This window comes from Solenopsis invicta, chromosome 3 (assembly GCF_016802725.1).
Source record: "Solenopsis invicta isolate M01_SB chromosome 3, UNIL_Sinv_3.0, whole genome shotgun sequence".
Taxonomy (NCBI): Eukaryota; Metazoa; Arthropoda; class Insecta; order Hymenoptera; family Formicidae; genus Solenopsis; species Solenopsis invicta.
The window spans coordinates 442,096-469,693 of NC_052666.1; the positions used below are offsets into that span (position 1 = coordinate 442,096).

Here is a 27,598-nt window from a genome sequence, read left to right on the forward strand (position 1 = left end):
ATTTGTTTCGTGATATATCTTATTTTTTTATCAATTGATTTGTTTGCTAGAAATAAATTTGTATTATGTCGTATTTAAATAAAGATTTATTTCAGTAAAAGAAATTTATATTTTACAAATAAATTTTTAATTATCTCTTCCTCAGTGCACAGCCATTTATCTTAATCCCCGACCAACTTCAGGTAGGATTTCGTTTCGAGACAACTTCAGGTCGATGATACCGTATCGTCCGGCGAATTTCAAGCGAAATTTTAATCTGCCGCAAGAATTTGATCTCAAGCCGTGGTATTGAATGGCAAAGTTTCGAAATTTTGCGATAAAGAATGACATTCTATAGAAACAAGGCATCGGTCGCTCTTTCACGCGATATACGCTCTTGCGCCGCGTTGCGCTGCGAGCACCCGGCGTATCCTCTCACCGATTCACCCTTCGCACGCCCCGTTGTGACTTCGCCCACCATCAAATTATTGCAAATTGACCAACTTACCGGAAGAGTCGGCGCTCCCTGGCGTCCACTCGCTCCTGCTGCTCCGCCGCCGCCGCCGACGCAGAGAAATTACGGCCGCACCACGAGAACACGGAAGGCCGCGCCTGGCTGCAGCACGCGAAACACAGGGGTGAGCGTTCGTGAGTCCGAGACCACAGGTCGGAGAGGCGGATGGCGGTCGATCGCGTCTCGACGCTCGCGAAGCTGCTACGAAACTGCACGGGAGAGACACGGCGACGGCACACGGCGCGTCAATGAAAGCGCGCCGCGCCGCGCCGCGCCGCCGCCGCCGCCGCACCACCCCGCCGCGCCGCCATGACGGAGAGTTGCCTCTTGCCGCGCGCACCTTCGCACGGGCGACACGCGCAGCGTCAAGCAGCCTGAAGTTCGCCCAATAACGGTACGGAAGTAAATGCACTCTCTCTCTGTCTACCTGTGCAGAAGAAATGCGCCTTTTGTGTAAGAATGCATTACACGCTTTTTCTAAGTAATGACAAAATTACAGATTGTTATATAAAATAAAACAAATAATTTGGAGATGATTTGGAGCCTGGAAATTATTTTAATAAAAAGAAAAAAAGTAGAAATGTGCTCTAATGGAAATGTAATTAAGAAATAGTATAAGATCTGAATTTTTTAATATTAATACTTTAAATATTACGAGATTATTTATACAAAGCTTCATTGTATGCGTTAGGTATAGAAATTTGTCGTTTTGTAAACAAAATTTATTTACAAAATAATTAAACTCTAAATCGCAATGAAATTTTGTATAAATCATTTTAAATACTTAAAGTATTTATACAATTGAGATTTTTGTCAATATTTTTAAAAAATTATTTTTTAACAAATTAACTATAAAATGTATTAAATATAAACATGCGTATTATCAAATAAAAATATATTATTCGTGTATGTATATCGTTTTAATATAAATACTTTAAATATTACGAGATTATTTATATAAAGGTTTATTTTATGTATTAGGTGCAGAAATTTGTCGTTTTGTAAACAAAATTTATTTACAGAATAATTAAACTTTAAATCGCAATGAAATTTTGTATAAATCATTTTAAATACTTAAAGTATTTGTACAATTGAGATTTTTGTCAATATTTGTAAAAAATTATTTTTTAATAAATTAACTATAAAATGTATTAAATATAAACATGTGCGTTATCAAATAAAAATATATCATTCGTGTATGTATATCGTTTTAATATAAATACTTTAAATATTACGAGATTATTTATATAGGTTTATTTTATAAGATTTATTTATGTATTAGGTGCAGAAATTTGTCGTTTTGTAAACAAAATTTATTTAGAAAATAATAATTAAAATATTTGTCAATATTAAAAAAAAATTAATCATACGTATATAGTTTATTTAAAATATAAATGTAAACACATAGATTTCAATACGTGATACATCCTTAAATATAATTGTCTCAAGGTTTATTTACGTGCCTCAAGTCTTCTCAATGTAAAAGAAAAACAAATCAAATAAATTCTCAAATCGAAACTTTAAAAATTGACTTATAGATCTACCCATACATTATAAATATGAATCATTCGCGTTATCTTTTAACATCTCTTTTCTTATTTCCTCGCGCCGCAATTTCATTTAATTCTGCAATTCGCGCAAGAATGATGTACGAATGATTTTCACAAAGTTTCACAACACACTCGCACAACACTTACCGGAAGCGCGAATATATTGCACAGCAAACTTAGTAATTGCATAAAGGAGAAACCTCGTTTTGATTTCATTAAGAAAACCGCTATCTGATACGGATCCTATCGCACAAAAATACTAATTAAAAAAAAATTTCCAGTTTCAAGTAAATTTACATTACTGAAGCTACGGCACACGTTTCTTAAATATGCACATTTATTTCGCGACTGATACAACATGGAAAAAGCTAATGCTCATCGCTAATATAGGAAAAGCTTAATTATATAATTTGCGTTACACGATTTTTCACATAATGTTATATGAAATAATCACGCACCAGTTTGATATCTTTTTCATTTTCAGGATTAAACGTAACAATATCTGATCCGGTTAAAATATTCAACATTTAAAGATGTAAAAATTTTTAATTAAATTTAAAGCAAAATAAGACATTTTTAATGAAGAACGTGGGTGCGACATTTTTCATCTGCTAATAAAATTCGATGATTTTATCCAAGATTTTAATAAGTTGGTAAAAAGAGAAGCAAGTTTCAAGTACTCACTATTTCGAAGCATTCAAATCTGGCGCTAGATCACAGCCGGCTTCAACGAGTCGCATTTACGCCTTTTCAGGTGGGCGTATCGACGTCACCTGGTTTTAATTGTCGTTTTCCGCAGCTCGCGTATCGTCTGCAAAAAAAAAAGTTTATCTCGTTTGAGAGACTTTTCGTCCGAGAGCTCGTCCCAGCAGCGAGCAAAAAGCTTCGTCGGTAGTTTGCGAGTTCGCGGTTGAGCATTCATTTCCTTATTCGGTTCCTTATTGCGTCCCCATTGTCCTCATTGTCGTAACATGCTCTCTTTCTCTTCCCTACCTATCTACGGATTTACATGCACAATCTATGCGCTTCCTCGGTTCGTAAAAGAATTTTCCCGACCCTTCCTCCTTTAATCGTGTTACGCAAAATCGATGCGCAAAAAGCCTCAAGTGAATGTCGTGACGCAGCTTCCTCATAAACGTCATCGCCCACTCGCTATTTTAAATGTCGTTACGTCAAAGAATATGCAATATTTTTATTACGTTATTTACGTGGGCTATTTTACACGTTAACATCGATTTATGACGTAGACGACGTAAGGCGACGTAATAAACGTTCCAAGTTTATCCCATTCACAAGATTTAATAAAAATACGATGCTCCTGTTTAACATAATAAGGTCTCTACTAGCAATGAATGACTTGATAATGCGTTTTGTTTGTTATATAGTTCAAAGGGAAAGAATCTATTGCTAGGCTATAAGAAAAATAGTACGACTTCAATTCTAATAAAAAGAAAATACATTATTCTTTCAATACGATATGTGAATAATACCGACTGTATAAATTTTTTTAACATGTAATAATTATTCATTATTCTTGAGCACTGTGTTTACCATTGCACAGCTCATCAGCCTTATGCAGCGCATCATCTGTGTTACGCAACTAGCAAAGTTAGGAATATTCCAATGTGACGAATAACGTCAAAAAACTATTGTAAAAAAGGCACCAACCTTTTTGGCATCGTCCAAAGTTGTGGGAACGTAGTGGGCATTGATCGCTTGCGCCATAGTACAGTAGTCGCGATACAAGACATATTGATCCTTCAACCAACGCCTAATCGCCAAAACTTTCTCACGATACCGATCGTCCGGCTTCGACTCCAAATTATTTACGTCTGGAAAAGGAATATTTTATCGCTTTCGAGACACGCGAATAAACCAAGAATATATCTCTCTCTTTCTACACATAAAATATATTTGAATGCATTTGTGCATAATGCCTTTATTTAAATGCGAAATGAATTTAATGCATTCGTCATACGACTCTACAACCGCTATCGGTCTACGTTCTCATTGTTTCGATACAATGCGGATTCCTTCTATTCAACGCTACAGTCGCAATTGTCGGCGTATTTGCCGCGGCGCGACTCACCACTTCGGGCGCATTCATAAAAATGACATAAATCGCGAAATGAATCGTGAAAGAAAAACGTACGAAATGGAATCCTTAATTAAACAGAAAGATCTTTACTTAAAGACAAACAGACAGACGGTATAACAATTGTCAATCTACTTATCGCTGAGAAATGAAATAAAGACATCTTTTTATCGAAAGCGAGCGATAACAATTGGTACCGTAAACATTGATAAATATTTATCAAAATTGTGAAAGATGTATAAAAATACATTGAAATATATCTCTGCTTAAATTTTTAAATTACCAGACGTAAATTCTGCGATCTTCGGGAATTCCAAAGGCTTGAAATAGCTCCGAGTAGAGCCTGATTCTAGTCTCAAGTCCTTCAGTTCGTGTAGATATTTTTGGAGGTCTTCCCGCTCTTGCCGCAGTCGCAGTTCGACAATCCGCTTCCGAAGTCCGCGCGTTTGTTTCCCATCGTAGCTCAAACCTTTGTCTTCCTTACGACTTTCCGTGCTATTGCGATTTCCGGCTGACTTTGAATTCATTCTCATTTCTTTCATCTTCCTCTTGGTATTATATTCACGAAAATTATGATAAGACTGAAAATATTAATAGAAATAGCGAGGTGGCGGCTTTTCTTGCCAATATACATTATGTAATCATTGCGTAATAATTTTTCGGCGTTACAAATATATCGATTTAAATATCTGAACCTTTAACGAGTTATTTATGTATTATTCTCAAAAAAACTGAATCTAACAATCACGAAATGTATGATTCCATTATTAGATCTCAAAACGAAAATTTTAAATAATAGAAAAATAATTTCCATTAAAAAAAATCCAACTTTAATTACGTAAAAAGAAAAAAAAAACAAAGATTGTATCGAAAAACCAGAAGCTACTGCGCTATTAAATCAATAAAAAAAATATGCAAAACTAATACTTACCACGTTATCTTTTTCTTTTGAACAACGGCAATTTTCGTTTTTCCTTTCCGTGCTCACTTTCCTCGTCTTCGATGCATTCCGGACTTGAAACACGGTTTTACTGTGGTGGAGGCTTTCCGACGTTTCTGTCGCGATTTTCGAGTTTGCGTTTCGTCTCTCAGCTAGCGCGCCTTTGTGCAATTTTTTCAGCACATAATCGACATCCTGTGAAATTTGTTGATCCAAGCTCTCTCCGGAAACCTCTTGCCTTCTCTCCTCGTTTTCCTCTAACGACAAATTAGATTTTGCCGACTCGATCGAGTCCTCGTTCGCCACTGGCAATCTGGTGACATCTATCACCGCACGTTCTCTCGCTCCGTTCGATGCTTCTCCACGCTCTTTCCGGCCGCTTTCTTGCCGAACAGTAGTAATCGCCAGAGAGTTTTTCCTCTCATTCGTCTTCGTCACGTCGCCGGTCGACGACTCCGAAGAATCCAATGTGTTCGTATTGGAACTTACAGCTGAAAGATTCATCAGATTGCATTATCACTTTAAAATCATCGTCACGGTAATAGAATTTCTAGCTTGAAAAAAAGTAAAAAAGTTTTATGTATGTATGTATTTTAAAGAATTTAAGATTATCATTAATCATAAAATTATCATAAAATGATAATAAAAAAAATTTATCATGCATTTGTGACAATTGCGGTTCATGAATATTACAAAAATATTAGTCCAATAAAGTAGTTGATAATAGCGAATTGAATTATAAATTATAATACTTTTATCAAACATATATTCTCACTTAACATTGTCTCAGAAATGACAATCTTTATTTCTTTAATTACAATAGAATAGAGCACTTTCAAATTTGCTTCTTTCATTTAAATTAAATTTTCTCGTGAAATTCTATTTTGAAATAGATTTCCTAATATTTTGACACTTTGTTGGAGCAACTCCAATTCTGTGATCCCGCCATCAATTATTTATAACATTTTATTTATTTTACCGCTTGAAACGTTTTCGTTTCTAAACGATGCCTTTTGACGCTGATAATGTCCTCTTTGGTTCCTCGAACTCGAACCAGCGGATTGTGGCAATTTTATCGCGTGTACAGTCACGTTATCTGGATTCGCGACGATGCTTTCGAGGTCGCCGACGTAGCGCGATTGTCCCGAATCGACCTTGGTTGCTCTTGGTTTCGGCACTTTCGTCGTTAGATTGAGCGCGATGATTGGCTTATCTCTGTAGCTGAATAAAGATTTCCGAAAAAATCATTTTCGCATCACAAACACTCAATCATTTCAAGTACATCGACACTTTACTACTTTGTTTTCGTGCTTGTGATAATAAATCACTGATAATAATCATGGCGTAGCCATGAACCATGTAATCTTTTCTATCGTTAAAAGCATTATCTTATCTTTTACAATACGTTTCGAAACTAAAATATTCTTGTAAATTTATATTAATTACATTTATATTTAATTCATATTTAATTTTAATTTGAAAATAAAATGAAATTGAAATATCATTAAAGAAATTATTCCTTTCATTGTTTTTAAATTATTAAAACAATGAAATTCATTGATGAAAAAAATATATGATACATATTAACAATATTAATATTGGTATGTAAAACTACCTGTGCTCTTTAGCACTATCCTGATAAGACTCATATTCTGCAATATTGATTTCTTTCGCTTTAGACCTCGCTCCATCGACCACTTTTTTCTTCCCATTAATCATTTCCTCTCGCTCCGATAGAATGGTCGACGTCGAAATGTCCTCGAAGGTGTCGTTTGCATATCCGTCATTTTCAGCCATTAGACCTTTCGAGCTGTTTGAAGCCGTTGCAGAAGCGTTTTCATCCGTTGGATGTTTAGAGCCCTTGGGAATGTCGACGATGTCTTTAATTTTAGCTGCGGAGCTTTCCACGGAGCGGGAAAGTTCCGAAATAATTTCACTGCCGTTCTCCACAGTCGTACCGATCGACTCTTCGACAATGTTGTCCCCGTGCGAAGACACCACCACATCGTTGGCATCATCTCGATTTCCAACCGTCTCTTTCGACGTTTTCGCGATCGCTTCATCCTCGGTCGCCGCACGTTTCTTCCGGTTGAGATGCACCCTGGAGATCCTCTCGTTCGATTTTCTGGACAACCTCAGTCGCTTCGCGATCGACGAGTTGCCAGACCGCGCTTTCCCCCTTGCGATTTCGGATGATTCGCTGGATTCTTCTCCTCCCAGGGACCTCGCGGCCGCCTTCGTCCTCGTCTCCTCGCGTCCGGACGATCTATCGCTGGCCGTGGAGGAGTTTCGCCGCGACGTTTTCGAGCGCGAGAATGATTTTGACGGAGTCATCGAGTCATCGAGCACGCTTTCGATCAAACTGCTTTCCTGAATCGTCATTGTGTCCGAAATGAGACTTTCTTGCTTTCCTGCGGAACGCGACGATTTATCATCTAACGGCATCGCGACATCAAGGTCAATCTCGGCGGCGGCGCCTTTGGGAGGCTTCGCGTTCGCTTTGTCCGTCGATTTCTCACTCCTCGACGAGAGTTTCATTTCCTCCGCGTGTCCTTCGAATCGAGCGCTCGGAATTTTTATATCGAGCTTGAGCTTTGCGGCTTTCCTCGGCGATTCCTTCGATCTCGCGGAGGAATTCTCCGAAGGGACTATCGAGACGCTGCTTATCGAGCTGTCCGCGTCCTACGATTGCAAAATGTTAGGTTAATGTCACGGCATTGCCGCCAATTGGCGGTGACTGAAAAAAAACATGATTATAATCAAAATATCTTAAAAATATAGCGACTAAATGTCGGGAAACACGCAAAATTGAAAATGTATCACGTATTATGAAAGTGAAGGAGCCAAAATGCGTTATCAGAGTAAAGAAAAAAGTAAAATTGAATTTTTCTTTAGAACTCGGCAATATCAATTGTTCAACATTAAATTAAGTTTACTGCACGTTACATTTCTCTTCCGAAATATTCACCTCTTTCCATTTCTGTTCCTCGCGTCTCGTCTTGTATTTCTCCTCGATCTCTCTCAGCCGTGCCAGCGCCGCGTTCGCTTTCGACGAGAGCATTTTCCCTCCCTTTCTTTTTTTAGGTTCAAGTGTCGCCAAATATAGCTAACGAACTCTTTGTTTGATTTTGTGCGTGTGTAACACTTGTAAATTTCAATTATTCACGGGGCAACGAGGGACGAGTGCCTTGATTTTGAAGTGAGTCACGGCAGGTCATCCTATTCGTTCTCGCCATGACAAGTTTGTTTTCACGTTGCCAAGGCAACGGCCTACTGCGTATGAACGCTTGATATCGACGGTTATCGAGATAGTCATTAGGCCGGATGATGTTTATAGAGAATTCTTATCGCGTTTTTCGAGTGCGAGTGAAATTTTGATAACGATCACCTAGTAAAAACTTAAATATTTATTAACAGAGGTATTTCACGTTTCAAACGTGTTAATGTGAATCTTTTATCACTGGAAAACCGAATAAAGCTGAATTTCAAGGTACGCCGATTATTTCAGTAATCACGCAGAGATTCAATCCTTCCCTGAGGACGATGTATGACTTTTTACAAATCGAAAGAGGACGAAGTTAACTTTCGCCGAGCGAATTTTACTTTGCGCCTCTTTCGCCAAGAAAAGAAATTGCTAGAGAAGAGATTCGTTCAAACGCGGCGCGCCCTCGCGGCCAATCGGCGGCTTCCGTCGGAACTCGGCCGTTCCCGGCTCATCCACGTCATCGCGCGCGCGGCGCGCTCTCCACGCTGTCGTATCGACGACAGATAAGCGGCGATAAATCGCCGTGACGTAAAGTTACGTGTGGCGCGGCGTGGTGAACGGCGCGCCGAGGACTGCCACGGCGCGGCGCACGGGTGGTTAAGCGTGGTCGGCGCTGATTGGCCGTCGCGCCTCCGCCAATCGGCACCTTCCATCTGTCTACCTCGACGGCCGCTAAACTCACCAACCACGTCCGCGAGTCGGGCATTATCGGCCAGTTCGTCGTGGTGGCAGGTGCTTTCGCTGCGTGTCGTCGGTTTCTTCGGACTCACGTCGTCCTAGCGGCGTCCGAAAATGCGGTCTCCCTGCGCGTTCGTTGCACTCCTAGCATTCGCCGTGGCCACGGCGGAGGTCTACTTGGACGAGAAGTTCAGCGATGGTGAGTAAACGCTATTGAAACGCTTTTCGATTGGGGGCGACCGACCCGGCCCGGCCCGGCCCGGCCGCGAAGAACCGTTCGTGTGGCGACGGCGGCGGTGGCGACAGTGGCGTTGGTTTCTCCCTTCGCCGCGAACACCGTCGCGAGTCGGAGTACACGGAGCTTGGAGCTTGATCTCGCGACGAACCACACCCTCGTTTACCCTCGTTATCCTACGTTGCGCGCCACATCTTCCGACCGAGAGAGAGGATAATGTCGCGGCGTGGCGAAGCGAGGTCGACGACGTAGACGGTCGTCGCGAGGAGGGACGTGGATACTTCTTGGTAATCGCACGCCCGCCCGCTCCATCTCGCCGGTCGACGTCGCTCGCGTCGACTCGCCGCGCGGAGATCTCGCGAGATCGTTTTAGGATCTTTAGGTAACGCTACGGGAATCGTTAAGGACCGTATCGTGACACATCGCGTTTCAAGTCGCTCCATCGGCCATATGTGCCTCCTGGCACGCCGGAAAGAGAGAGAGAGAGAGAGAGAAAGAGAAAGGAGTAAAGCGGGCGCGGACGAGAGCGAGAGAAGCATCTCGAGACTCCGAGCAGTCCAAACTCCGAGCGAGGAGCGACACGCAGTCGGAAGTAGTAGTCTGTCGTGGTGGCAGTCGCCGTGCCCGCGTCGTGGCATCTCCCCGTCGTCATCGTCGCCACCGCCGCCGCCGCCGCCGCCGCCGCCATGACGCCGCACAGATCGATCCGTCGATCTGTGCGCTCGACTCCAACGGAACCAACGGCGCGCGACAACGCGCGGTGGATCGCGAGACTCCGTGAAATCCGAGCATCCAAGGCAAGACGCCCGGCGGTTGGGCGAAAACGCGCTCTACAGGTCCGTTCGCGTCACCACGTATCTCTGCGCTTTCCTGCCTCCACCTCCATTCCCTTTTTTCCTATCTCGCTCCATCTCCGTTTCACGCGAGGTCTTCGCGTCGTGTCTGTCTCGCTCCAAGTACGAAAAGTACTCGATGAACGATGATCGTCTCTCGTCTCGTTGGCGCGGACGTTAACTCGTTATTAAATTTAGGGTCCTGTAAATGGACGAGAATTATTCCTCCTGTGGCACTTGATCTTTCTTCAAGTCCGTCTCGTTTCTGAGTATTAAGAGAAATGAGTGAAATGAGATGGACCTTGCTTCTCTTTCTTCATCGGTTCATTTCATTTTTTTTGCGTATCGAGCGAAGATGGAGAGAGGAGAAAAAAATTGCAAAGAAAACAGATCTCTTATGTTTATCGGTGACAATGGAAGCGCGATGATTAGGCTTCGTTTTTTCTCGTCACTTGTATGCTCAAGTATATCGCCGAAATTAAATGCGCCGGGCGCCGGTGAAAGACAGTAGAGTTTTCTTTGCGCCTTCCGACAGTACAGTTATATCGTCGCTTGTCGTAATTTTCAACCGGTTCTCGTTCCCCACCTCGTTCATCCTCGCGAATACGTTGCTGCTTTTACATTCATTATTGCTCCGATCGAGACTCTGGAAAGAACAATACAAAATGCAATTTTTTGTTTTTACACAAAAGCCGAAAAATATTTTACTTTTTGTAAATACGTTATAATTTTGGTCAATAAAACTTTTTTAATGAATTTTTGTTTCTTTCATCGATAATTATTTAGGTCTAAGATTTAACGAACGCGATTTATTATCGACTAATACATCTAATAAAATATATTTATTAAAATGTACATTATAAATATATGTTTTTGTTAAATAAATTAGACGTATGTAGTTAGATGCACATAAAAGTGTAACATACCTTTGATTCACAAAAAGACTGATATTTCAGATTCATGGGAAAAGAATTGGGTCTATTCCGAACATCCTGGCAAGGAATTTGGAAAATTCGTCTTAAGCTACGGAAAGTTCTGGAACGATCAAGAAAATGATAAAGGTAGAGATAAAGAAAGGAAATGGATAATTTGTTATAGGATGTAAAAGTCACACTATGTAACGATCCTATTTTGTCAAATTTTCCTCAGGTATCCAGACGTCGCAAGATGCAAGGTTTTATGCTCTCAGTAGGAAATTTACTCCGTTTAGCAATAAAGATAAGACCCTAGTTATTCAATTTACCGTGAAGCATGAACAGAACATTGATTGCGGCGGTGGATATGTTAAAGTATTCGATTGTTCTCTCGACCAGAAAGATATGCACGGTGAAAGCCCATATGAGATTATGTTTGGTAAGTTCCCTTATCAAAAATATTATTGATAAATAATCATCCCGAGCCTAAGAGTCACTGATTATACCAGTGTATGGTTAGTGCTATAGGTACTCGGAGAGTAATATTCTTTCATTATGCCCCGCAATATAACTTATACATATTGTGGGTACCAGAAAAGATACATTTATTATGCTAATTAGTTTAGATAAAGCTCAAATTAGAGTAAGCTCTTGTCTGTTTTATTCTAATCTGTATAAGCTTGACATTTAGAAATGATTATATGTGAAATGATATACATAAAATTAAATATATGTATTTTACATATGTATTTATCTTCTTTCTATTATTACTTATTATTACTCTATTATTAATTTCAACTGTACGATATATTTATCTCTATACAGGGCCGGATATTTGTGGACCTGGAACCAAGAAGGTTCACGTCATCTTTAGCTACAAAGGAAAGAACCTTTTAATCAATAAGGATATTCGTTGTAAAGACGACATTTATACGCATTTGTACACTTTAATTGTCAAACCCGATAACACCTACAAGGTAAATCTACGTTGCGTCATGTAAATATAATTATTATAAACGAAATCGAGCCTAGAGTCACATGTTCTCACCAATTGCCGTGGAGAATAAGTGCTACAGGATCTCGTAGAACAAAGATTATCTTGATTGTTAATTATAGAAGTGATACCGCTCACTATATATTTTCAAGCAAGATCAACATGTCAATAACATTGTTACTTGATGAAAGTTTATCTTATTCAATGTTTCTTTAGCAAAAACATTTTTTCAGGTGCTTATTGATAACGAGGAAGTTGAATCCGGTGAGTTGGAAGCAGATTGGAGCTTCCTACCTCCGAAAAAGATTAAAGACCCATCTCAGACCAAGCCCGCCGACTGGGACGACAAACCCAGCATCGACGATCCAAATGATAAGAAGCCTGAGGACTGGGACAAGCCCGAGCACATTGCCGATCCTGAAGCGGTTAAACCCGAGGATTGGGATGATGAGATGGATGGCGAATGGGAAGCGCCTATGATCGACAATCCCGATTATAAGGTTCGTACATTGAAACTGACATTCAGAGATCTGATTTATCGAGTTGTTGTCATAACTTTTAAAATTATGTAATTCCTCAGGGTGAATGGAAACCGAAACAAATCGAGAATCCTAACTACAAGGGACCATGGATTCATCCTGAGATCGATAACCCTGAATACACGCCCGATCCTGAACTATACAAGCGCGATGAGATCTGCGCTATCGGTTTTGACCTCTGGCAAGTTAAATCCGGTACGATTTTCGATAGCGTCCTAATCACGGACGATCCGGAGGTCGCACGCAAATTTGGAGAAGAAGTCTGGAAACCTACCTTTGTAAGCACTTACTCATTGCAATTTTTTTATTTTCATTCATTTGTCGATATGATAATACTTCATAGATCTCTAAATTTTTAACGATAAACTCTAATGGAAAAAACATTTTGCTTATTCCATAAATTATAGGAAGGTGAGAAGAAGATGAAAGAGGCGCAGGATGAGGAGGAGAGGAAACAAAGAGATGCGGAAGCTAAGGAAAACGAAGATAATAAGGACGACGAGGACGACGAAGACGCGGACGAAGAAGAGCAAACTCAACCAGAAACCGATGTAAGTATCAAGACTCTCTTCTATGTACCTGATTCACGTATCTTTAATAAAATTTTATGACCTGTGAGCGCATGATGTTCATATCTTTCCTGATATCTGTTGATCTCTGACGAGAAAAATTGGAATTCCTCGTTTCTGAATATAAATGTTTCCAATAGATCCTTTCGAGTTGGTACGAGTCAACGATATTAACGATTTGTTTCTTTTTTTTACAGGATCATGACGAATTGTAAATAAGTGTGTCGCGTGTGGACATAAACACACAGACTGTATTCCAGGAGCTACGTGGTCGCGACACGCACTAAATCCTCCCACAGGCACAAAATTGTAATTAATCTAGACACACAATAGCAAAAGAGCAGGATAATATCCTCATCGATGACGTCGCCCGCTGCATCGTTCACGAGAAACATATTAAATTCTATTTTAAGCTTTCGAACCAAGTTTCGCCCGGTTTTCTCAACATTTCGCTAGTGTTTTGGCCTTGGTATCACAGCGCCTAAAACATTTTTAATCGCCCAGAAACTTTCGAGTGAGTTTATTATCCTGAAATATTACACGCTTAGATCAAGTGATCGGCATTTCTGCGAAGTGTGTGCTACGGAATACGGAAGAATAAATAGAAAATAGAAAAAAAGAAAAAAGAAGTATAGAGAAGAGAGAGAAACGAGAAGAGAGTCGTCTAGCCCGTGTCCACCATCGGCGCAGCTCCACAAAGACTCTAAGTTGTTCCGTTTTTGTTTGTCAAGTGTTTTTATATACATTAAAAGGTAATTGAGATGTAATTTAAATAACACGATGCTATATTATATATAATATATACATTATTTCAATTTCCGTACAATGTACGCATAATTCAAAGAAAAAGAAAACTCGCTCCAGTTATAAAAAAAAAGGGAAAAACGCAAGAATGATAGATGTGTGCAAATGTGATTGAGTGATAATAACTGGTATGATTATGTATCAGAGGCAGTTCAATAATCGTGTAATAAAATAAATAAGACTTTTCTAGATGTGCTCAGGCGTTTATTTTCGTGGGGCCTCAAGTGCTTACCTCGATCGAACGCGAAACCCAATCCTGTTGCTGATCCATTTTCATCATTTGTAGTAATATGTACGAATCGATTGTGCAAATTGCTTCCGATTACCATTGTATATGTACATACATGCATATACGCTATTTTATTGTATCATGTTCAAGTATAGTTAATCTTGTAACTCCATTTTTATATCGGAAAATAAACTGACGCCATTTTTCTCCAAAACGCCTATATCTCGTGACTTACGAATTATTATTTTTTCTTTTTTGGTATAGCGTGATTTAATAGATTTATCTCGTGAATTGATAAGCTAACAGATCTGTGACGATATAATAGATTCGTCATTTACGTTAACAGATACGCTCACAGAGCGAATAAAAAAAAAGATTTATATTATAAATAACAGAGAGATAATAATTAAAGTACAGTCGATGTCAAACTGTTTGAGATACTTTTTTTTTATGTACTTCTCCAAGTACATGCACGGTATACAATAGAGACTTTGTTTTCTGGGAAATAAAACAAATCATTTTTGACGTCGACTATACATACAAATACTTGTGTTGTGTGATTTCTATCTACCTATCTAACTTCAGTCTGCTTCGTCCTTGTGTGGAAATAACGCCAATTAGCATGACATGCATCTTCTCGGAGTTTTTCCATACATAAATAATTTCATAAAAGAAAGTTCTATACGCATTGAGTCGAGAGCCAGTCGAGACCTTGTAACGTACCGCTGGCGTTGGTAACCAACGACGAGCCCTGAATGTGCCATATTCTCGCACAACAAAGTTTATGCAAGCCGAATATATCGACCAGCTCTTCCACACTAGCACAGCCAGAAACGTCCTATAAAAATTATGTTTATTTAGAATATATTCAATACAAATATTTTATAACGTAAATGAGCAGAAAATTGTTACGTTTACCTGTTTATTAGCATAGATTAAAAGTAGAGCATCCTTCAATTCTCGTTCGTAAAGTATTTTTGATAATTCTTTTCGCGCCTCTTCGAAGCGAGACCTATCGCTAGCGTCAACCACGAAAATAATGGCTTGCGTGTTATGATAGTAATGCTTCCACAGTGGTCTAAACTTTTGATGACCACTAACATCCCAGAGAGTAAATACAAGATTCATGTACTCCAAGCTTTCGACGTTGAAGCCAATAGTGGGAATTGGTGGGCTTGGTAGCGTAACGCCTCGCATAGCGGATAAAATGCTTGTTTTTCCCGCCCCATCCAGTCCCAGGATTACTACGCGCATATCGATCTTTGTTCCAATATGTATCCTGTTATCCTAAGACAAAGCATTAAAAAGGGAATAATTTATTAACTAGTTAAAAAGAACCACAATTTAATATTGCTATATTTCTATTGAAAGAAAAATTAAAAGTGTTCGAAATACTTAAAAAAATAAAGATTATAAAGAAATATGTAAATATACTATAATTTGTAATTTATTAATTAATTAAAAAGAAGCATAATTTAATATAGCTATATGTCCATTGAAAAAATTAAAAGTATTCGAAATACTTAAAAAAACGAAGATTATAAAGAAATACGTAAATATACTATAATTTGTAATTGATTAACTAGTTAAAAAAAAGTATAATTTAATACTGCTATATTTAACTTAAAAAAAAATTAAGTCTTTGAAATACTGAAGAAAATGAAGATTATAAATAAATACGTAAATATACTATAATTTGTAATATCACTCTGTGAACCAAAAATAATTCAAAATAAAAGAATTTTTCTATAATTAAAAAATGACAATCAGGATAAATTTAACCTACATTTAAAATGAAAATTATTATACATACTCTGCTAAATATAATGGGAATAGAGGACTCTGGACTAAGAAAATCTGGTCCCAATTGGGCATAATGCTGCTGCTGTTGTTCCAGTGTCGCCAGTACTTCCTTGACTTTCTCTGAGCTGCTTAGCAACTTCCAGTCTTCAGAATCGAGTATGCTTTCGCACTGGATACACACTCCGGCCACTTGCGATCTCGTGGTCGTGAGATCCTTTTGTTGCTGTCTCAGTGCACAAAGTCTACCGCGAGTCTCGTTTTCGATGTACGCCATCGCTGTTTTCTCTTGTTCAGCCAGAACAGCACGTAATTCCTCGAAATGATATCGTACTCTCCTCCTCGCGTCTTCGATCGCCCAGCCTTCCAATTCTTCGATTACTATTTCTAAAGATACAAGAATATAAATTGAGAAAGGACGAAAAGATGAAATATGAATTAGAAAATCATATAAAAATATTGAGAATTTTAAAATAATTTTTATTAAAAATGTTATGATTATATGTCTCTTCTCAAATCACTGAAATTACTTTAGAGAATTATTTATTATTTTAGAGAAAAAAAAACAGAAAAAAGATAACTACCTATTTTGTGTGCAGTATCTCTCATGCTTTCCATAAACTGAGTCATTTTTTGCAATGCAGCGATAATGGATTTCCTGATATTCTCTGCTTCTTCTTCGACTAATGCTGGCTAATAATTTAAAATAACATATATTGGTAGAAAGATATAGGCGCATAACAAGAGAGATTACAGATAATTATACCTTGTGTGTACTGTGTTTGCCATACTCTTTACATAAATAGCACATCAAGGAGTTGTGACAGCCTTCTTGAGTACATGTGAACTCTGCTACGTGTGCCGTGTGTATCGAACAACGAGGCTTTTCACGTGGTTTTTCCGACAATGGCACGCGTCTGTGTTTGCCCAGTGTCTTGGACGAGTGGGTGGCAGTATCACAAGTCTCACACAGATGCGTGGCACAAACAGTGCAGTAGAGAACTGCAGTGTGTGCCTCGTCCTCGTCGCACGATAGATTCGACTGAAGCCTTTCACGCTCCAGTACCAGCGTCTTCTGATTGCTAGATTGTTCTAATCGTTCGAGCAGTTCAATGAGTGCAAAGTTCTTCTTCAGGCTGTAGACGCTGTTCTCATGAGGCCCCACATCAGTGGGCTGTCGATCAAAGGGACATAGCAAAAACTGTTGTTCTGACATGCAAGTCCTCAAACGCAACAGGCACGAGTGGCACACCGTATGTCCACAGTGCAGCAAACGTGGTACCTTCACCCCATCCACTGTAAAAACCTCCTCGCAAACGCGACATTCCAATACCTGCCAATATTATACACATTTTATAACAATCTTGTAAGTTTAATCAAATAAAATACTCAATAACTTAAATAGTTTGATTTAGGATAACTGTAACATATTCCGATTAACTTAATCATTGATGAATTCAATCAACAGAAATGCATAGTGTACAACAAAATTTCTAACAATTGGTCTAATGTCCACAATCTTCCACAACTAATAAGGAATTTAATAATTCGATCCCTCTAACAAAATACTATGGATATTGCTGGACAAGTTAATCGGAGTTTGGTCGAAGCTAGCCTAGATGCGTTATCGTTTCCAAATCTATTTCTTACGTTTGATTTCGGCGCCGTTTTCAGCGAATGCTTCATGTGTTTACTCAGTCGATTCGTGTCCTCGTCCATCGCGGAGATTCGACGTTCCGCCTCTTGGAGAGACAGCAGATCGCGGTTTATGCGATCGGAGAGCGGGCCGTTCGAGGTTAGGTTAACTTTAAACGGCAGAAAAAGTTGTGCCCGTGAAAGCGGGTTCAAGTCATTAAAGGGCGAGACCACAAGGGATGTATGCGCACGATAATCGACGCCGCGCGTTATTATTTTGCATTATAACTTTACTCGCAGATATCCTCTTCCGTTGCGATTTCACCTATCTCGTTTCTTTCACGGCCAACACAATCTGCGTCATTTGTGTGCCGTAAATTTTTATAAAGTAGTTTTCATTTCCTGATTGGTCAGCTCGTCTTCGGCACGACAAATTACAACCATTACAACCTGAGAGCTCCGATTGCGACGACATCTGAAGTGACATAGGTGACATACACGACGAGGATAGGTTAGGTCTTCGAAAGGCGCGCATATACAAACTTGGAATGTTTCCTATTTGAGTCGTCTTGTCGCGATTTATAAGTATGAGAGCGTAATCGGGACGAGGCGCTAATACCGAATTATAAGAGTGAATAAACAGTACAAATACAAATTTTGATTAACTCACCGTTCATCGCTGGTGGCTCCGTCTCGGCCGCAGCTCTTGAGCGTTCATGCCAAGTGTGAATCAAGACCAATCGTCCAGAATCGTCGTGAGGAGGATCATCTTGAATAAGAGAACGTTCGAGAGCTGCAGCCGAGACGGAGCTGGACGGATACTTGCGGGACACTTCGCTTTCGGCACTCTCGATACTCATGCGCATCGGAATTAAATTTGTACGGGACGATGAAGACGCGAGTTGAGCGAGTTGTGCTGCGACGCGTCGCGGGTCCTTCCACCATGATTTTGAGTTTGAATTTCGTGCACTCTAGCGAAAAGTAATCAAAACGCATGCGCACGTGGCCATAAAACATACCTGCTGCATTTCGTCTGCGATGCGATAAGTTTTTTAACCTAAGTAATCATCAAATTTGACGATATTTTGTTTCGCGAGACGAAGCGGATTATTTTCTCTGTCAGATTTTTTTCATTTTGTGTAAAAACGCATCGAATAAGTATAGTTTTATCGACATTGGACGCGAGAGCTTCGTCTTTCAATTAATTCAAAAGATTGAATTATACAAGATATCTTTCGAAATACTTCGCATTTCGTATAGTGTTATCATATATTTGTTAATATCGCTGGCAAGGTAGAGAGAAAGTGCTACAAAAAATGTTTTGACATATTTTCCGTTCCGTTCAAGTGTTACTCTCTGAATAGAAATACTTTTACAGATACAGAGCTACAGGTGTTGACCGTGATGTATTCCGCGAGAATCGCGCAGAGTTAATTTTATACTCGAACTCTGTGATCTGAAGAAATATGAGAATTTACCGCTAAATTATGATGGATTACTTGAAACAACCAGCTTTTGTGGTAGAAGATATCGACGAAGATATCAATCTATCATTGCCACCTTCTTCGGGACAGGAGTATATCAAACGAGTGGTGTAAGCTGGTGTTTTTCTTAGCAGCTTTTCCTCATTTCCTGAAATTTTAAAACATTAATCACCTGCAAATCTTGTTCCGTTTTATTGCAGAATAGAAGCTAGACAATGCGCAGATGTAGTGGTAGCTGATTTAGATCTGTCGTGCATAAAAAAACCTACAAAAGCCATTGAAACTGTAAGTAAAATTCCTGTTAAACATACAACTGTATCAATTCTACAACAATGGAATCAATGTGACTATAAAAGTTAGCAGGATGTGTCCAAGCACCAGCGAGCCTTAAGCCAACTATTGAATGGCAGCAATATCAAAGTTCAGACTTTTCCAAGCTAAGGCTATACGTGAGCCAGCTAAAGAATGAAATAGTAACAGGCAAGCGCAAGTGGAGACCACCTGATATTAATTTGGTATACAAGTTTCACGAGATGTGTTCAAAATTTAAGATAATTTAGAGTTTTGTTCAACTAACATTTTTTTTTTTCATATTACAGCCAGACATAGATGATCAAAACGCTTGGATCAGCTTCTGTTTAGGTGGTGAAAAAAAACTCGAGCCAACACTGAATACTCTGTTTTGTTTCAATCAGTCCAGCATAGAGCAAGTACTCGAGTATCTTGTGCAATTCGTAGAGACTGAAAGGAAAATTCAATATAAGATAGGCCAGTGGATCTATACGTTACTCGTGCTCTTGGAGCAACCATTGCAGCCTGACACTTGTTCCTGCCTGCGTTCATTGGCTCGAGCATGTTCTGTCATTCGCGCAGATTCTGTAATAATCGTTATATGCTCAAGCTTAGTTTAGTATCGTAATACATTGGAATTAAATTAACCACATTGTTCTATACTTTGAAAGAGAAAATATTTAGAAAGTTTCGTTTGCTTATCCTTACTTGTGGCAATAGATTTAACTTGACTGCTTCTCAATACGTTTGCAAAGAATATATGTGACAAAAATTTCAAAATCCACGCACTTTAAGCATTAAAAAAATTATCTTTTTCTTTAACTTCATCGTGTAGCTCATTTAATTAAGTTTAATTTTCAGAATATATCATATTTAGAATGATCCAATACTTTTTTTTCTAGAATGATAAATGATTTTTAATAAAATATTTTGGTTCTTTTAGTTCCAAAGCATTAATTTTTTAATGTTATAAAGAAAAGTTCAGTTTGACGTTTATTAGTGTAGTAGGCTGACTTATTACTGATGTCACCAAGGTAATAAGGAGGAAAGAAGCGAGGACAAAGGAGGACGCTGAATTTCTATTAACAAAACATTTTTATTGCATAACTTCCTGTTTCCTCTACTTACGCTGCTGCTGTCGTTCTCAATAGAAAAAGGTTCGGACGATAATAAAAACTCGCGTTTGTCAGATTACAAAAGTTTGAGAAAATAAGACTGAACTTTTCTTCTATGTCTAAACTAGCTCGTCGTCTCGTTAATATCTACAAAAATTTACGTCAGAATTTACTAACGCTGCTTCTGTAATCTCGCTATTTTTATTTTTTTAGAGAGAATTGGACGCGCAGGAACTGGGGGCGCTGAATTTATTCATCTGTCTGGTAGCAAGATACTTCCGTCAATTGGACTTGGCAGATCCTTGACAAATTTTCATAATCTATGGATATAATTATTTATGATGCGACATGACACATATGTAAATTACATAGCGATCTTTTTAATAAATTCCACACAAGATTCCAAACGTAGAGAATAGTATGTCAAGTTTTGAGTTTTGCTTAGTCATTACGATCGTGCTTTAAATTACACAGTACCAATTATTAGGGGATTCGATATATAAGGCAATGCTTCAATTAAATAAACTCGTATTACAATAATCAATCAGTAAGCGAAAATTGAATAATCTTAAGTGATCCTTAAGCTACGTTCTCTTGGTCCTGGAGTAACGCAGTAGCTAATCTCTCTAGATCATCGTAACTAAGATTATTCACTTTGTTTTTCAAGTCCTTTATCAGCTCGTTGACTATGGACTCTGTCTCGGATACCGTGTAGTAATGCCTGAGCACTCGAGTGATCTCCTCTCTGAGCAGATGAACTCCCGTTTTCTGTTGGGACAAGGATCTCGCTTCACTGGAACCTTCCTCTGCTTTCTTGATCACCAAGAGATTTAATTTACTGCCATCTTTGATACCCGGATAAAAACTTAGTGGATTTTCATCTGAAACCATAAAATAAAACAGTCGTTAGAACTCGTAGCGATATACGATAGATGAGATTGAATGCTCTTACCTGCTAAAGTCTTGCCAGTGAGTAATAATCTTTGCTGCGGTACATCGATACCCAAGAGATCGCTCACTTTGTGCTTGAGCTCCAGCACTGTCTCCGATGGTAATATCTAAAATCACATATACAACTTGGAAGAAATCTCTCTACCAGAAGGTTTTCAAAAAACTTGGGGGGGAAAAAAACAATCTATGTGAAAGAGTTCATCCAAAGGTTAACTATGGCATATTAATTTCTCAAGGACGTTAGAGTAAACAAATTTATTGAAGATAACGTCAGCTTTAAGACGATACGATAATATCAATTTAAGTGAACGTCAGCTGGGTTCCAATAATATAAATATGTGTATTTATACATATCAATCTACGACAAAATTGAGATGACGAAAAAAAATCGTGCACGCTCGACGAGAAGAGGGAGACAGCGCGACAGCCACGCCGTTACTCACGTCAACGACGCACTCTTTCCCCTGTAGCTTCTTCACGATCACTTTCATGATGAGCGGCCGAGACGAGGTTCGCGGAGACGAATCGTTGGATGTGCGACGCGTGCAGACGCGTGGGGCGCGCGCGGCCAAGCGGGATCAGGTTTCTCGAAACAGCGATGTCTCCGGTTGGACCGACAAGAGCTGGCGCATCTTACTGGCGCCAGAGAGGTTATATTTTGCGTTCGCAGGAATCGCGATGGAACGGCGTCATCGGCGTCATCGACTGTTCCTTCTTCTTTTTCTCCTTCTCCCTCAGGAGCAGCGGCGCGACGCGGATATCGATACTGACGTGACTGCCCGAGCGGATATCGATAGCAACAGCGATGCCTCGTGACAATTCCTCCAATCGTCGCCGCACTTCACTGGCATGATACTCTCCCCGTATCCTAGAATCGCCGTTGAGTCTCACGCGCGTGATTTTGTCTCCCGTGTTTCCTTATTCGACCTCCTTTCTCACCCTCTTTCTCTCTTTTTTTCCTATCCGTATCGAGCCGTTCAGCTCTACGTGTAGGTTGCGAGACTTGACCGCGGAAAGTGGCCGGAAGCTTGAGAGTGGAAGCTCGCGTGTGAGACATTCGTTCACTGGCACCTCTATGTGCGAAACGTGGAACTGAATAGCTACTCGACTACGAATACCGGCTATAGAGGCGCTATGACTGGCCACGACGCCGATGAGCCTCTCACTGCCTCTCACAGAGGGCGACGTATTCTAACCTAACCTAATTTAGCTACCGACCCGGTTGCAAAGTGAGAAAAGTTAATAGAATGCGGTGATACGTACACATATGTTTGAAAATACAATCTCTGTACCGAAAAATGTACACTGTGCGACTAAAGATTGTATAACGACGCTAATTATATATTTTCTGTTTAATTGAAATTTCAAAGTCCTCGATAATTCTCCGTAGTTTCTGACATGTTCAAGAAAAGTTAACCTTCAAAATTATGGACAGAAAAAATATTTCGTCGATTTTGTATATACATAAAATGTTTAATTGAAGGGAATGAACGAGATACTTAAAGGACCAGCGAACAGGTTGTCATAAATGAACGCAAATTACATGTAAGAATGATTTTTTTGACGCACATTTTCTTGTGACATTTAAATGTTTATTGCTGTTTATTCCAGCTGAAAATTGATGTACACAATGGGGGAGATAAATGTGTCTTTTCAAATTGACACCGACAATCGCGAGAATTTCTCGTCTGCCATTGCGTTTCATACCTTTAAAAAGCAGCGAGATGCTTTTTACGATATCTTACGAATTTGGGATGAAATGCATTTGATGCCAGGATGGGTGTTCCAAATCGCGCTGGGTGGCAAGATAAGAAGCATGTTGACGTTGCACAATGATTGCACTAATTATTATCACATTGCTAGGTTATTCAAGTCACAATTGTTAATATCATGCATACAAAATGGACATCAGGTGAGCATAGATATTCATATTCCTTTTTTATTCTATCGCTTTGATAAGAAGTGTCTTAATAATGAAACAATCGTATACCATTAATTGCAGGATGATGTAGTGGATGATGAGAGCTTGAATTTCTTAAAAGCTTTAAAGCATGTTAATCCTGAAAAATTGACTCAACTCAGCAAGAGATTTGTGACTCCCTTACCATCACAGACTCAGAGTGTTGGTCCTTCGTTTCCTGGCAGGCAGGAATTTTTCAAAGATTTTATATTGCACGCATTTAATCCAATATTTTATTCACATTTGGAGAACTGTTTTGTACATGAGATAATGGAATTGAACGATACACAGTTTGCTAACAGTGAAATAGAGGACTCAGGTATAATCTTCACTCATTATTTTGATGATTTAATGATTGTTTACATTCTGCTTAAGATTTTAAGATGATCCCATTTTTTTTTTGCAGAAACAATGGTTGACGATCAAACTCAACAGAATTTTATTACTTGTTTAGCCAGCTTGAGGCTTCTTGCAAAAGTATTAGGACTTTTAGTAGCATTACCATACAGATCTGAATGTAATGCTACTAAAGAAATTATTATGACACATGTTGAGATAAGGAGCAAGGTATATAATATAAAAAATGTGATCAAAAGCATCTTTTAAATCTTTAAATAATCTTTTGATTGTTTCGTTATTCAGGTAATACCATCGTTAAATTTACAAGCCTGTCTTCAGAACGCCATAGTCGATGGCAAACTGTCGCTGACGATACCTTGGATAGTAAAATATCTAGCAATGATGGACATTGTGTCGCTTCGACTGCCATATTACAAGCAGATCTTGGAACTATTATATTATATTTATCATGCTATTAATCAGACCAATCTTTCCGCCCCTGATTGTCTTATTTCTCAACAATCGGCTTTACTTCTCAAATCCAGCCTATGTTGGTTATTCGAGTTACCAAACTTTCCTAGAGATTTTTATGTGGTCTGGCAAAAGAATTGCAAGATCAAGGAACTAAAGAGTCTCAAACAGATGGAAAAATTCTTTGAAAAGAAAAAGAATTCGCACTCTGCTGACTGTGCGATTCCCGTCAAAAGTAGTCTCGATAAATTGGATATAATTACCGATCGAATAATGCGTATGTGTTGTCCGCGAATGGAATCGACTATCTCTGTGTTTCACGGAAACGGAACAAATCTGAATATCAATTCCAACAAACATATTACACCTGTTACCAGCCAGTTACGTAAATTAGGAAGCACGACTCGTGCAAAACATTTAGAGGTATTTTTAAATATATTTATATTTTTAACTATTTCTCTCTTTCTCTCTTACTATTATGTTGCGCGATATATTAATAAATTTCTGTTTTGACAGTTGCAACTGGAAGAAGCCTTTTTTCACGGTCAACCGGCTTCTACTCGAAAGACTGTTGATTTTGTTTCCGAAAGAGTTGCGTCAACTTGCGTGAAGCACATATGCAATACTTTATTGGCTTCATCGCGAGAAGCAAATTTAAATTCTTTCAGAAAGATTCTGAAACACAAGCATGTTGAAAAAGATTCCGATGAGCAGGGTGAATTGTCGAGGAATTACTTTAACGAATTTAAGGTAATGTTTTTGCGTGATTATAAAAAAAAAAATAATTTATATTCTTTAAGAAGAAATTAAGTATTTAAATCACAGTTTGATATTTAGGCTTCACTCTTAAGCGACATGAATACATTGGCTAATAATGCGTCGAAAGAGTTAAAGGATCAGTGTGAGAAAACAATTCCGGCGATTTGCGAGACGCGAATCGAGGGATCGATAGAATCTTTATTGGCAGAAGACTCTTTAATATCAGTCAAGGAAATGTGTATCAAGATCGCGACTAGAATGTCGATGGAACGAATAAATCAATGGATTCAATCACATATCGCCGGTGATTCCTTGTTTATGAAAGATATGGAACTTGAAATTAATAGGTTTTTTCGAAATAGTAGTCCTGTGCATTCCAAACAAGAAAAACAACACAATATGGATGCTCCTAGTCCTACTCTCATGATGGATGAGCTTCGGGTAAGAATAAGTTTGAATCGTGTAAGCTTAATTCAACAAAGAATTTAATATAATAATTATTTATAGGATTAATTAGGATTTAGACATAAATTGATGTTACATATACATTTTTTCAAAACTAAAAAATTATTTCCATTTCTAAAATTGATGATTTTAAATTATCAAAGAGTATTTAGATATATTTTCACTTGTTTTTGTTTAAAGGGATACATGTGGTACATATTGGATAATAATGGTGTAGGTTTAACTCTGTCGTCTATATTGGATATTTTAGACAAATTGTATCAATCATTTAATCAAAGAAGTGATTTATTACCAGGACCACAGAAAGTTTTGTATTACCTCAGTATGGATTTTGCGCTGTTTTTAGGTATGTTTAATATTAAAAGTTTAATGATGAGTTTGACATAAGATAAAATTACTCAATCAAATGATATTTCGCATTTTTAGTGGCGTATAGAACAGATCTCTTTACGCGAGAGGTTCAGGACAAATTGATTAAAATATGGTCATTGGATAGTTTAAAAAATGACGAAGACGATACGCCCATGCATAGAATTTTGTGTTCTAGAAATATCATGTTGCTGATGCAGCCGCAAAACGACGCAATGTGGCCGACTTTTGGCAAATTTTTAAAGAGACTATTAGAAACAAAAATACTCGACGGTGACAATCTGAGCGATCAGTGTATAGCTTTATTCAGACAAGACTGGCCTGTGGTAAGTATAACTTGAATCACATTTGATATGAAATAATGAAATTAAAAATAATATATATATATATATATATTATTTTTTGTAATTTTAATTTAATAGTAGTAATATTAATTTTGTTAAACAAAATTAAAAATAATATTTGTATAATTGGATACAAAATATTTTTACAAAGTATTTTCAACGATTCATGTCCTAGTTCACTATTTTAAATTCCCGATGCTATCGTATAGTAGTTCTTAATCTCAATTTTCTCGACCACAGCCTTTGTTAAAACTTTTATCGAAGTGCCTGTCTGAGGCCATTGAGGGTTACGAAGCCAATGACGAAGCGACAGAGAAAGTCAAATACCTTCTTGGCTGGATAGCGGAAACATATCATGAGATTGAATTTTGTGAGGGTGATGGTTTATAGACTGACGTGTAATAAGTTAACGATCCTGCGATAAATAGAAAGTATGATTTCGTTGAGATAAATTTTGTAAATATAATTACTATCTTTTCTGTATATATAAATGTATATTGCTGTATATTACGACAAAGCGTACTTGTTTTATAAATGTACATGCGGCGAAGATGCATGCGATGATTCGTTTTGGGGATGTATAGGAACGAGTATTTTATGAGTAGGAAAATAAATTATAACTTTTTCTATGTAAGATTGATTAAATACCTTGTTTTTCATGTTTTAGTTTTGGCGCGTACGCGTCGAGATAGAGCTCGAGGTCAGTACGAAACACGATGTTCGAGACTTTGGGACACTCCTTGTTTGTACTTTTCTTTTGTCCCTCGTAAATTAAGTTGTTCACTTAATTCCATCCTCACGACTCCGAATGCCGAATGGACTATTGCCACGGTCCGCACAATGAAATCGGATTATCGTACCTTCGGGCTCGACAAATAGTTGCGTTATTGAAGTCACGCTTTACTGTTAAATACATACGAATAAATAGTTTATCCGTAAGTGATTTAGCTCGTAACTTTACATTATTTCCGCGCGTTTGGATTGTGTTGTTTTAAATAATTAATATTAATCTCAAGCGAGACGATTTGAATTTCGTCAATCAATACGTTTGCTAAAGATAATGAACCTTCATTGAGCGGACCTTTGCTGGCGCGGTCTACTAACTTGTTAATAAACAACAGTTGGTCCACGCCGCTTTAACAGGGACCACGTGTTAAGAGAATACGTGTTAATTTCGCCTCAATTGACACGTATTCGACTTTAGGACACACTCGTGAAATAACATTTTAAACGAGTTATGATTCGGCATGCGTTGTAGCTTGCGGTACTCGTGCGTCTCAGATTCACCCCGAGGGTGCTTTTCCATCTTGCTGAAGTAATATAATGCGCACCGTTATCGCTGTCAGGCGCATGCTGCGACAGCTGCGATGTCAGGGTTGGCTATAAATCTCCCAGGGTTCAAGATAATTTGTTAATGTGTATCCCTTTATACAACCAAGATTAGCAAGTGCATGTGATTATTTTCTTTTGGTACGTG

At 38.5% G+C, this 27,598-nt stretch overlaps 7 protein-coding genes across 11 annotated transcripts in view; 3 read left to right on the plus strand and 4 right to left on the minus strand.

Moving 5' to 3' along the window:
- LOC105193005 overlaps positions 1–703 on the minus strand; it is a 64,946-nt gene extending 64,243 nt beyond the window's left edge. Inside the window, exon 1 of the mRNA XM_011157320.3 lies at positions 488–703. The gene's annotated coding sequence lies outside the window, so the exon portion shown is untranslated. The remainder of the gene's footprint in view (positions 1–487) is intronic.
- LOC105193006 (dentin sialophosphoprotein) lies at positions 487–8,895 on the minus strand. Its single transcript, XM_011157322.3, has 8 exons — positions 8,047–8,895; positions 6,694–7,760; positions 6,058–6,299; positions 5,070–5,569; positions 4,422–4,719; positions 3,712–3,875; positions 2,728–2,854; positions 487–920 (listed from the first exon to the last, which is right to left on the minus strand). The coding sequence occupies exons 1-7, from the start codon at positions 8,137–8,139 to the stop codon at positions 2,813–2,815; spliced, it is 2,406 nt and encodes an 801-aa protein (XP_011155624.2). The 5' UTR covers positions 8,140–8,895; the 3' UTR covers positions 487–920; positions 2,728–2,812.
- Positions 8,896–9,015: 120 nt separating this feature from the next.
- Positions 9,016–14,104, plus strand: LOC105193009 (calreticulin). The gene is made up of 8 exons (XM_011157324.3): positions 9,016–9,220; positions 11,046–11,150; positions 11,239–11,442; positions 11,829–11,980; positions 12,231–12,497; positions 12,578–12,814; positions 12,944–13,087; positions 13,303–14,104. The coding sequence occupies exons 1-8, from the start codon at positions 9,136–9,138 to the stop codon at positions 13,318–13,320; spliced, it is 1,212 nt and encodes a 403-aa protein (XP_011155626.1). The 5' UTR covers positions 9,016–9,135; the 3' UTR covers positions 13,321–14,104.
- On the minus strand, positions 13,890–17,930 carry LOC105193008 (E3 ubiquitin-protein ligase TRIM23). 2 transcript variants are annotated; one of them, XR_850567.3, is made up of 7 exons: positions 17,589–17,930; positions 16,705–17,271; positions 16,523–16,631; positions 15,952–16,325; positions 15,057–15,425; positions 14,710–14,976; positions 13,890–14,446 (listed from the first exon to the last, which is right to left on the minus strand). XR_850567.3 is itself a non-coding variant. In XM_011157323.3 (6 exons), exons 1-6 carry the CDS (start codon positions 17,655–17,657, stop codon positions 14,818–14,820), a joined length of 1,647 nt encoding a protein of 548 aa, XP_011155625.1. In that variant the 5' UTR covers positions 17,658–17,930; the 3' UTR covers positions 13,954–14,817. The 2 variants fall into 2 exon arrangements, 1 of the variants encoding a protein (XP_011155625.1); XM_011157323.3 differs by having other exon boundaries at positions 13,954–14,976.
- A 572-nt stretch (positions 17,931–18,502) lies between these two features.
- On the plus strand, positions 18,503–20,876 carry LOC105193011 (gem-associated protein 2). Of its 3 annotated transcripts, none has more exons than XM_039446759.1 (6): positions 18,503–18,634; positions 18,952–19,167; positions 19,258–19,342; positions 19,414–19,572; positions 19,657–19,935; positions 20,677–20,876. In XM_039446759.1, exons 2-6 carry the CDS (start codon positions 19,061–19,063, stop codon positions 20,767–20,769), a joined length of 723 nt encoding a protein of 240 aa, XP_039302693.1. In that variant the 5' UTR covers positions 18,503–18,634; positions 18,952–19,060; the 3' UTR covers positions 20,770–20,876. The 3 variants fall into 3 exon arrangements, with proteins under 3 accessions (XP_039302693.1, XP_011155630.1, XP_011155629.1); XM_011157328.3 differs by having other exon boundaries at positions 18,593–18,866; positions 18,938–19,167; XM_011157327.3 differs by having other exon boundaries at positions 18,603–18,866.
- LOC105193010 (ubiquitin-like protein 4A) lies at positions 20,425–22,443 on the minus strand. Its single transcript, XM_011157325.3, has 3 exons — positions 21,858–22,443; positions 21,416–21,521; positions 20,425–21,344 (listed from the first exon to the last, which is right to left on the minus strand). The coding sequence occupies exons 1-3, from the start codon at positions 21,903–21,905 to the stop codon at positions 21,043–21,045; spliced, it is 456 nt and encodes a 151-aa protein (XP_011155627.1). The 5' UTR covers positions 21,906–22,443; the 3' UTR covers positions 20,425–21,042.
- A 157-nt stretch (positions 22,444–22,600) lies between these two features.
- LOC105193012 (codanin-1) lies at positions 22,601–26,766 on the plus strand. Of its 2 annotated transcripts, none has more exons than XM_011157330.3 (10): positions 22,601–22,959; positions 23,026–23,326; positions 23,417–23,693; positions 23,781–23,941; positions 24,017–24,607; positions 24,701–24,934; positions 25,022–25,384; positions 25,589–25,754; positions 25,835–26,103; positions 26,362–26,766. In XM_011157330.3, the coding sequence occupies exons 2-10, from the start codon at positions 23,036–23,038 to the stop codon at positions 26,509–26,511; spliced, it is 2,502 nt and encodes an 833-aa protein (XP_011155632.2). In that variant the 5' UTR covers positions 22,601–22,959; positions 23,026–23,035; the 3' UTR covers positions 26,512–26,766. The 2 variants fall into 2 exon arrangements, with proteins under 2 accessions (XP_011155632.2, XP_011155631.2); XM_011157329.3 differs by having other exon boundaries at positions 22,601–22,932; positions 26,362–26,631.
- The last annotated feature ends 832 nt before the right edge of the window (positions 26,767–27,598 follow it).

Bases quoted from the DNA above. Each gene is read 5' to 3' on its own strand.
- LOC105193006 (XM_011157322.3), bottom strand. From the start codon at position 8,139: ATGCTCTCGTCGAAAGCGAACGCGGCGCTGGCACGGCTGAGAGAGATC. The intron at 6,300-6,693 runs GTAGTTTTACAT...ATCTTTATTCAG, and splicing joins GATAGTGCTAAAGAGCACAG to CTACAGAGATAAGCCAATCA. The intron at 3,876-4,421 runs GTAATTTAAAAA...TTCCTTTTCCAG, and splicing joins GATCGCAGAATTTACGTCTG to ACGTAAATAATTTGGAGTCG.
- LOC105193009 (XM_011157324.3), top strand. From the start codon at position 9,136: ATGCGGTCTCCCTGCGCGTTCGTTGCACTCCTAGCATTCGCCGTGGCC. The intron at 11,151-11,238 runs GTAGAGATAAAG...AATTTTCCTCAG, and splicing joins CGATCAAGAAAATGATAAAG to GTATCCAGACGTCGCAAGAT. The intron at 11,981-12,230 runs GTAAATCTACGT...ACATTTTTTCAG, and splicing joins AACCCGATAACACCTACAAG to GTGCTTATTGATAACGAGGA.
- LOC105193008 (XM_011157323.3), bottom strand. From the start codon at position 17,657: ATGGACGAGGACACGAATCGACTGAGTAAACACATGAAGCATTCGCTG. The intron at 16,326-16,522 runs GTAGTTATCTTT...TTGTATCTTTAG, and splicing joins AGATACTGCACACAAAATAG to AAATAGTAATCGAAGAATTG. The intron at 14,977-15,056 runs GTAAACGTAACA...TAATTTTTATAG, and splicing joins TAATCTATGCTAATAAACAG to GACGTTTCTGGCTGTGCTAG.
- LOC105193011 (XM_039446759.1), top strand. From the start codon at position 19,061: ATGATGGATTACTTGAAACAACCAGCTTTTGTGGTAGAAGATATCGAC. The intron at 19,573-19,656 runs GTATACAAGTTT...TTCATATTACAG, and splicing joins GACCACCTGATATTAATTTG to CCAGACATAGATGATCAAAA. The intron at 19,936-20,676 runs GTAATAATCGTT...TTATTTTTTTAG, and splicing joins CTGTCATTCGCGCAGATTCT to AGAGAATTGGACGCGCAGGA.
- LOC105193010 (XM_011157325.3), bottom strand. From the start codon at position 21,905: ATGAAAGTGATCGTGAAGAAGCTACAGGGGAAAGAGTGCGTCGTTGAC. The intron at 21,522-21,857 runs GTGAGTAACGGC...ATGTGATTTTAG, and splicing joins GGAAAGAGTGCGTCGTTGAC to ATATTACCATCGGAGACAGT. The intron at 21,345-21,415 runs GTAAGAGCATTC...TTATGGTTTCAG, and splicing joins CACTGGCAAGACTTTAGCAG to ATGAAAATCCACTAAGTTTT.
- LOC105193012 (XM_011157330.3), top strand. From the start codon at position 23,036: ATGTACACAATGGGGGAGATAAATGTGTCTTTTCAAATTGACACCGAC. The intron at 23,327-23,416 runs GTGAGCATAGAT...CATTAATTGCAG, and splicing joins GCATACAAAATGGACATCAG to GATGATGTAGTGGATGATGA. The intron at 24,935-25,021 runs GTAATGTTTTTG...TTTGATATTTAG, and splicing joins ATTACTTTAACGAATTTAAG to GCTTCACTCTTAAGCGACAT.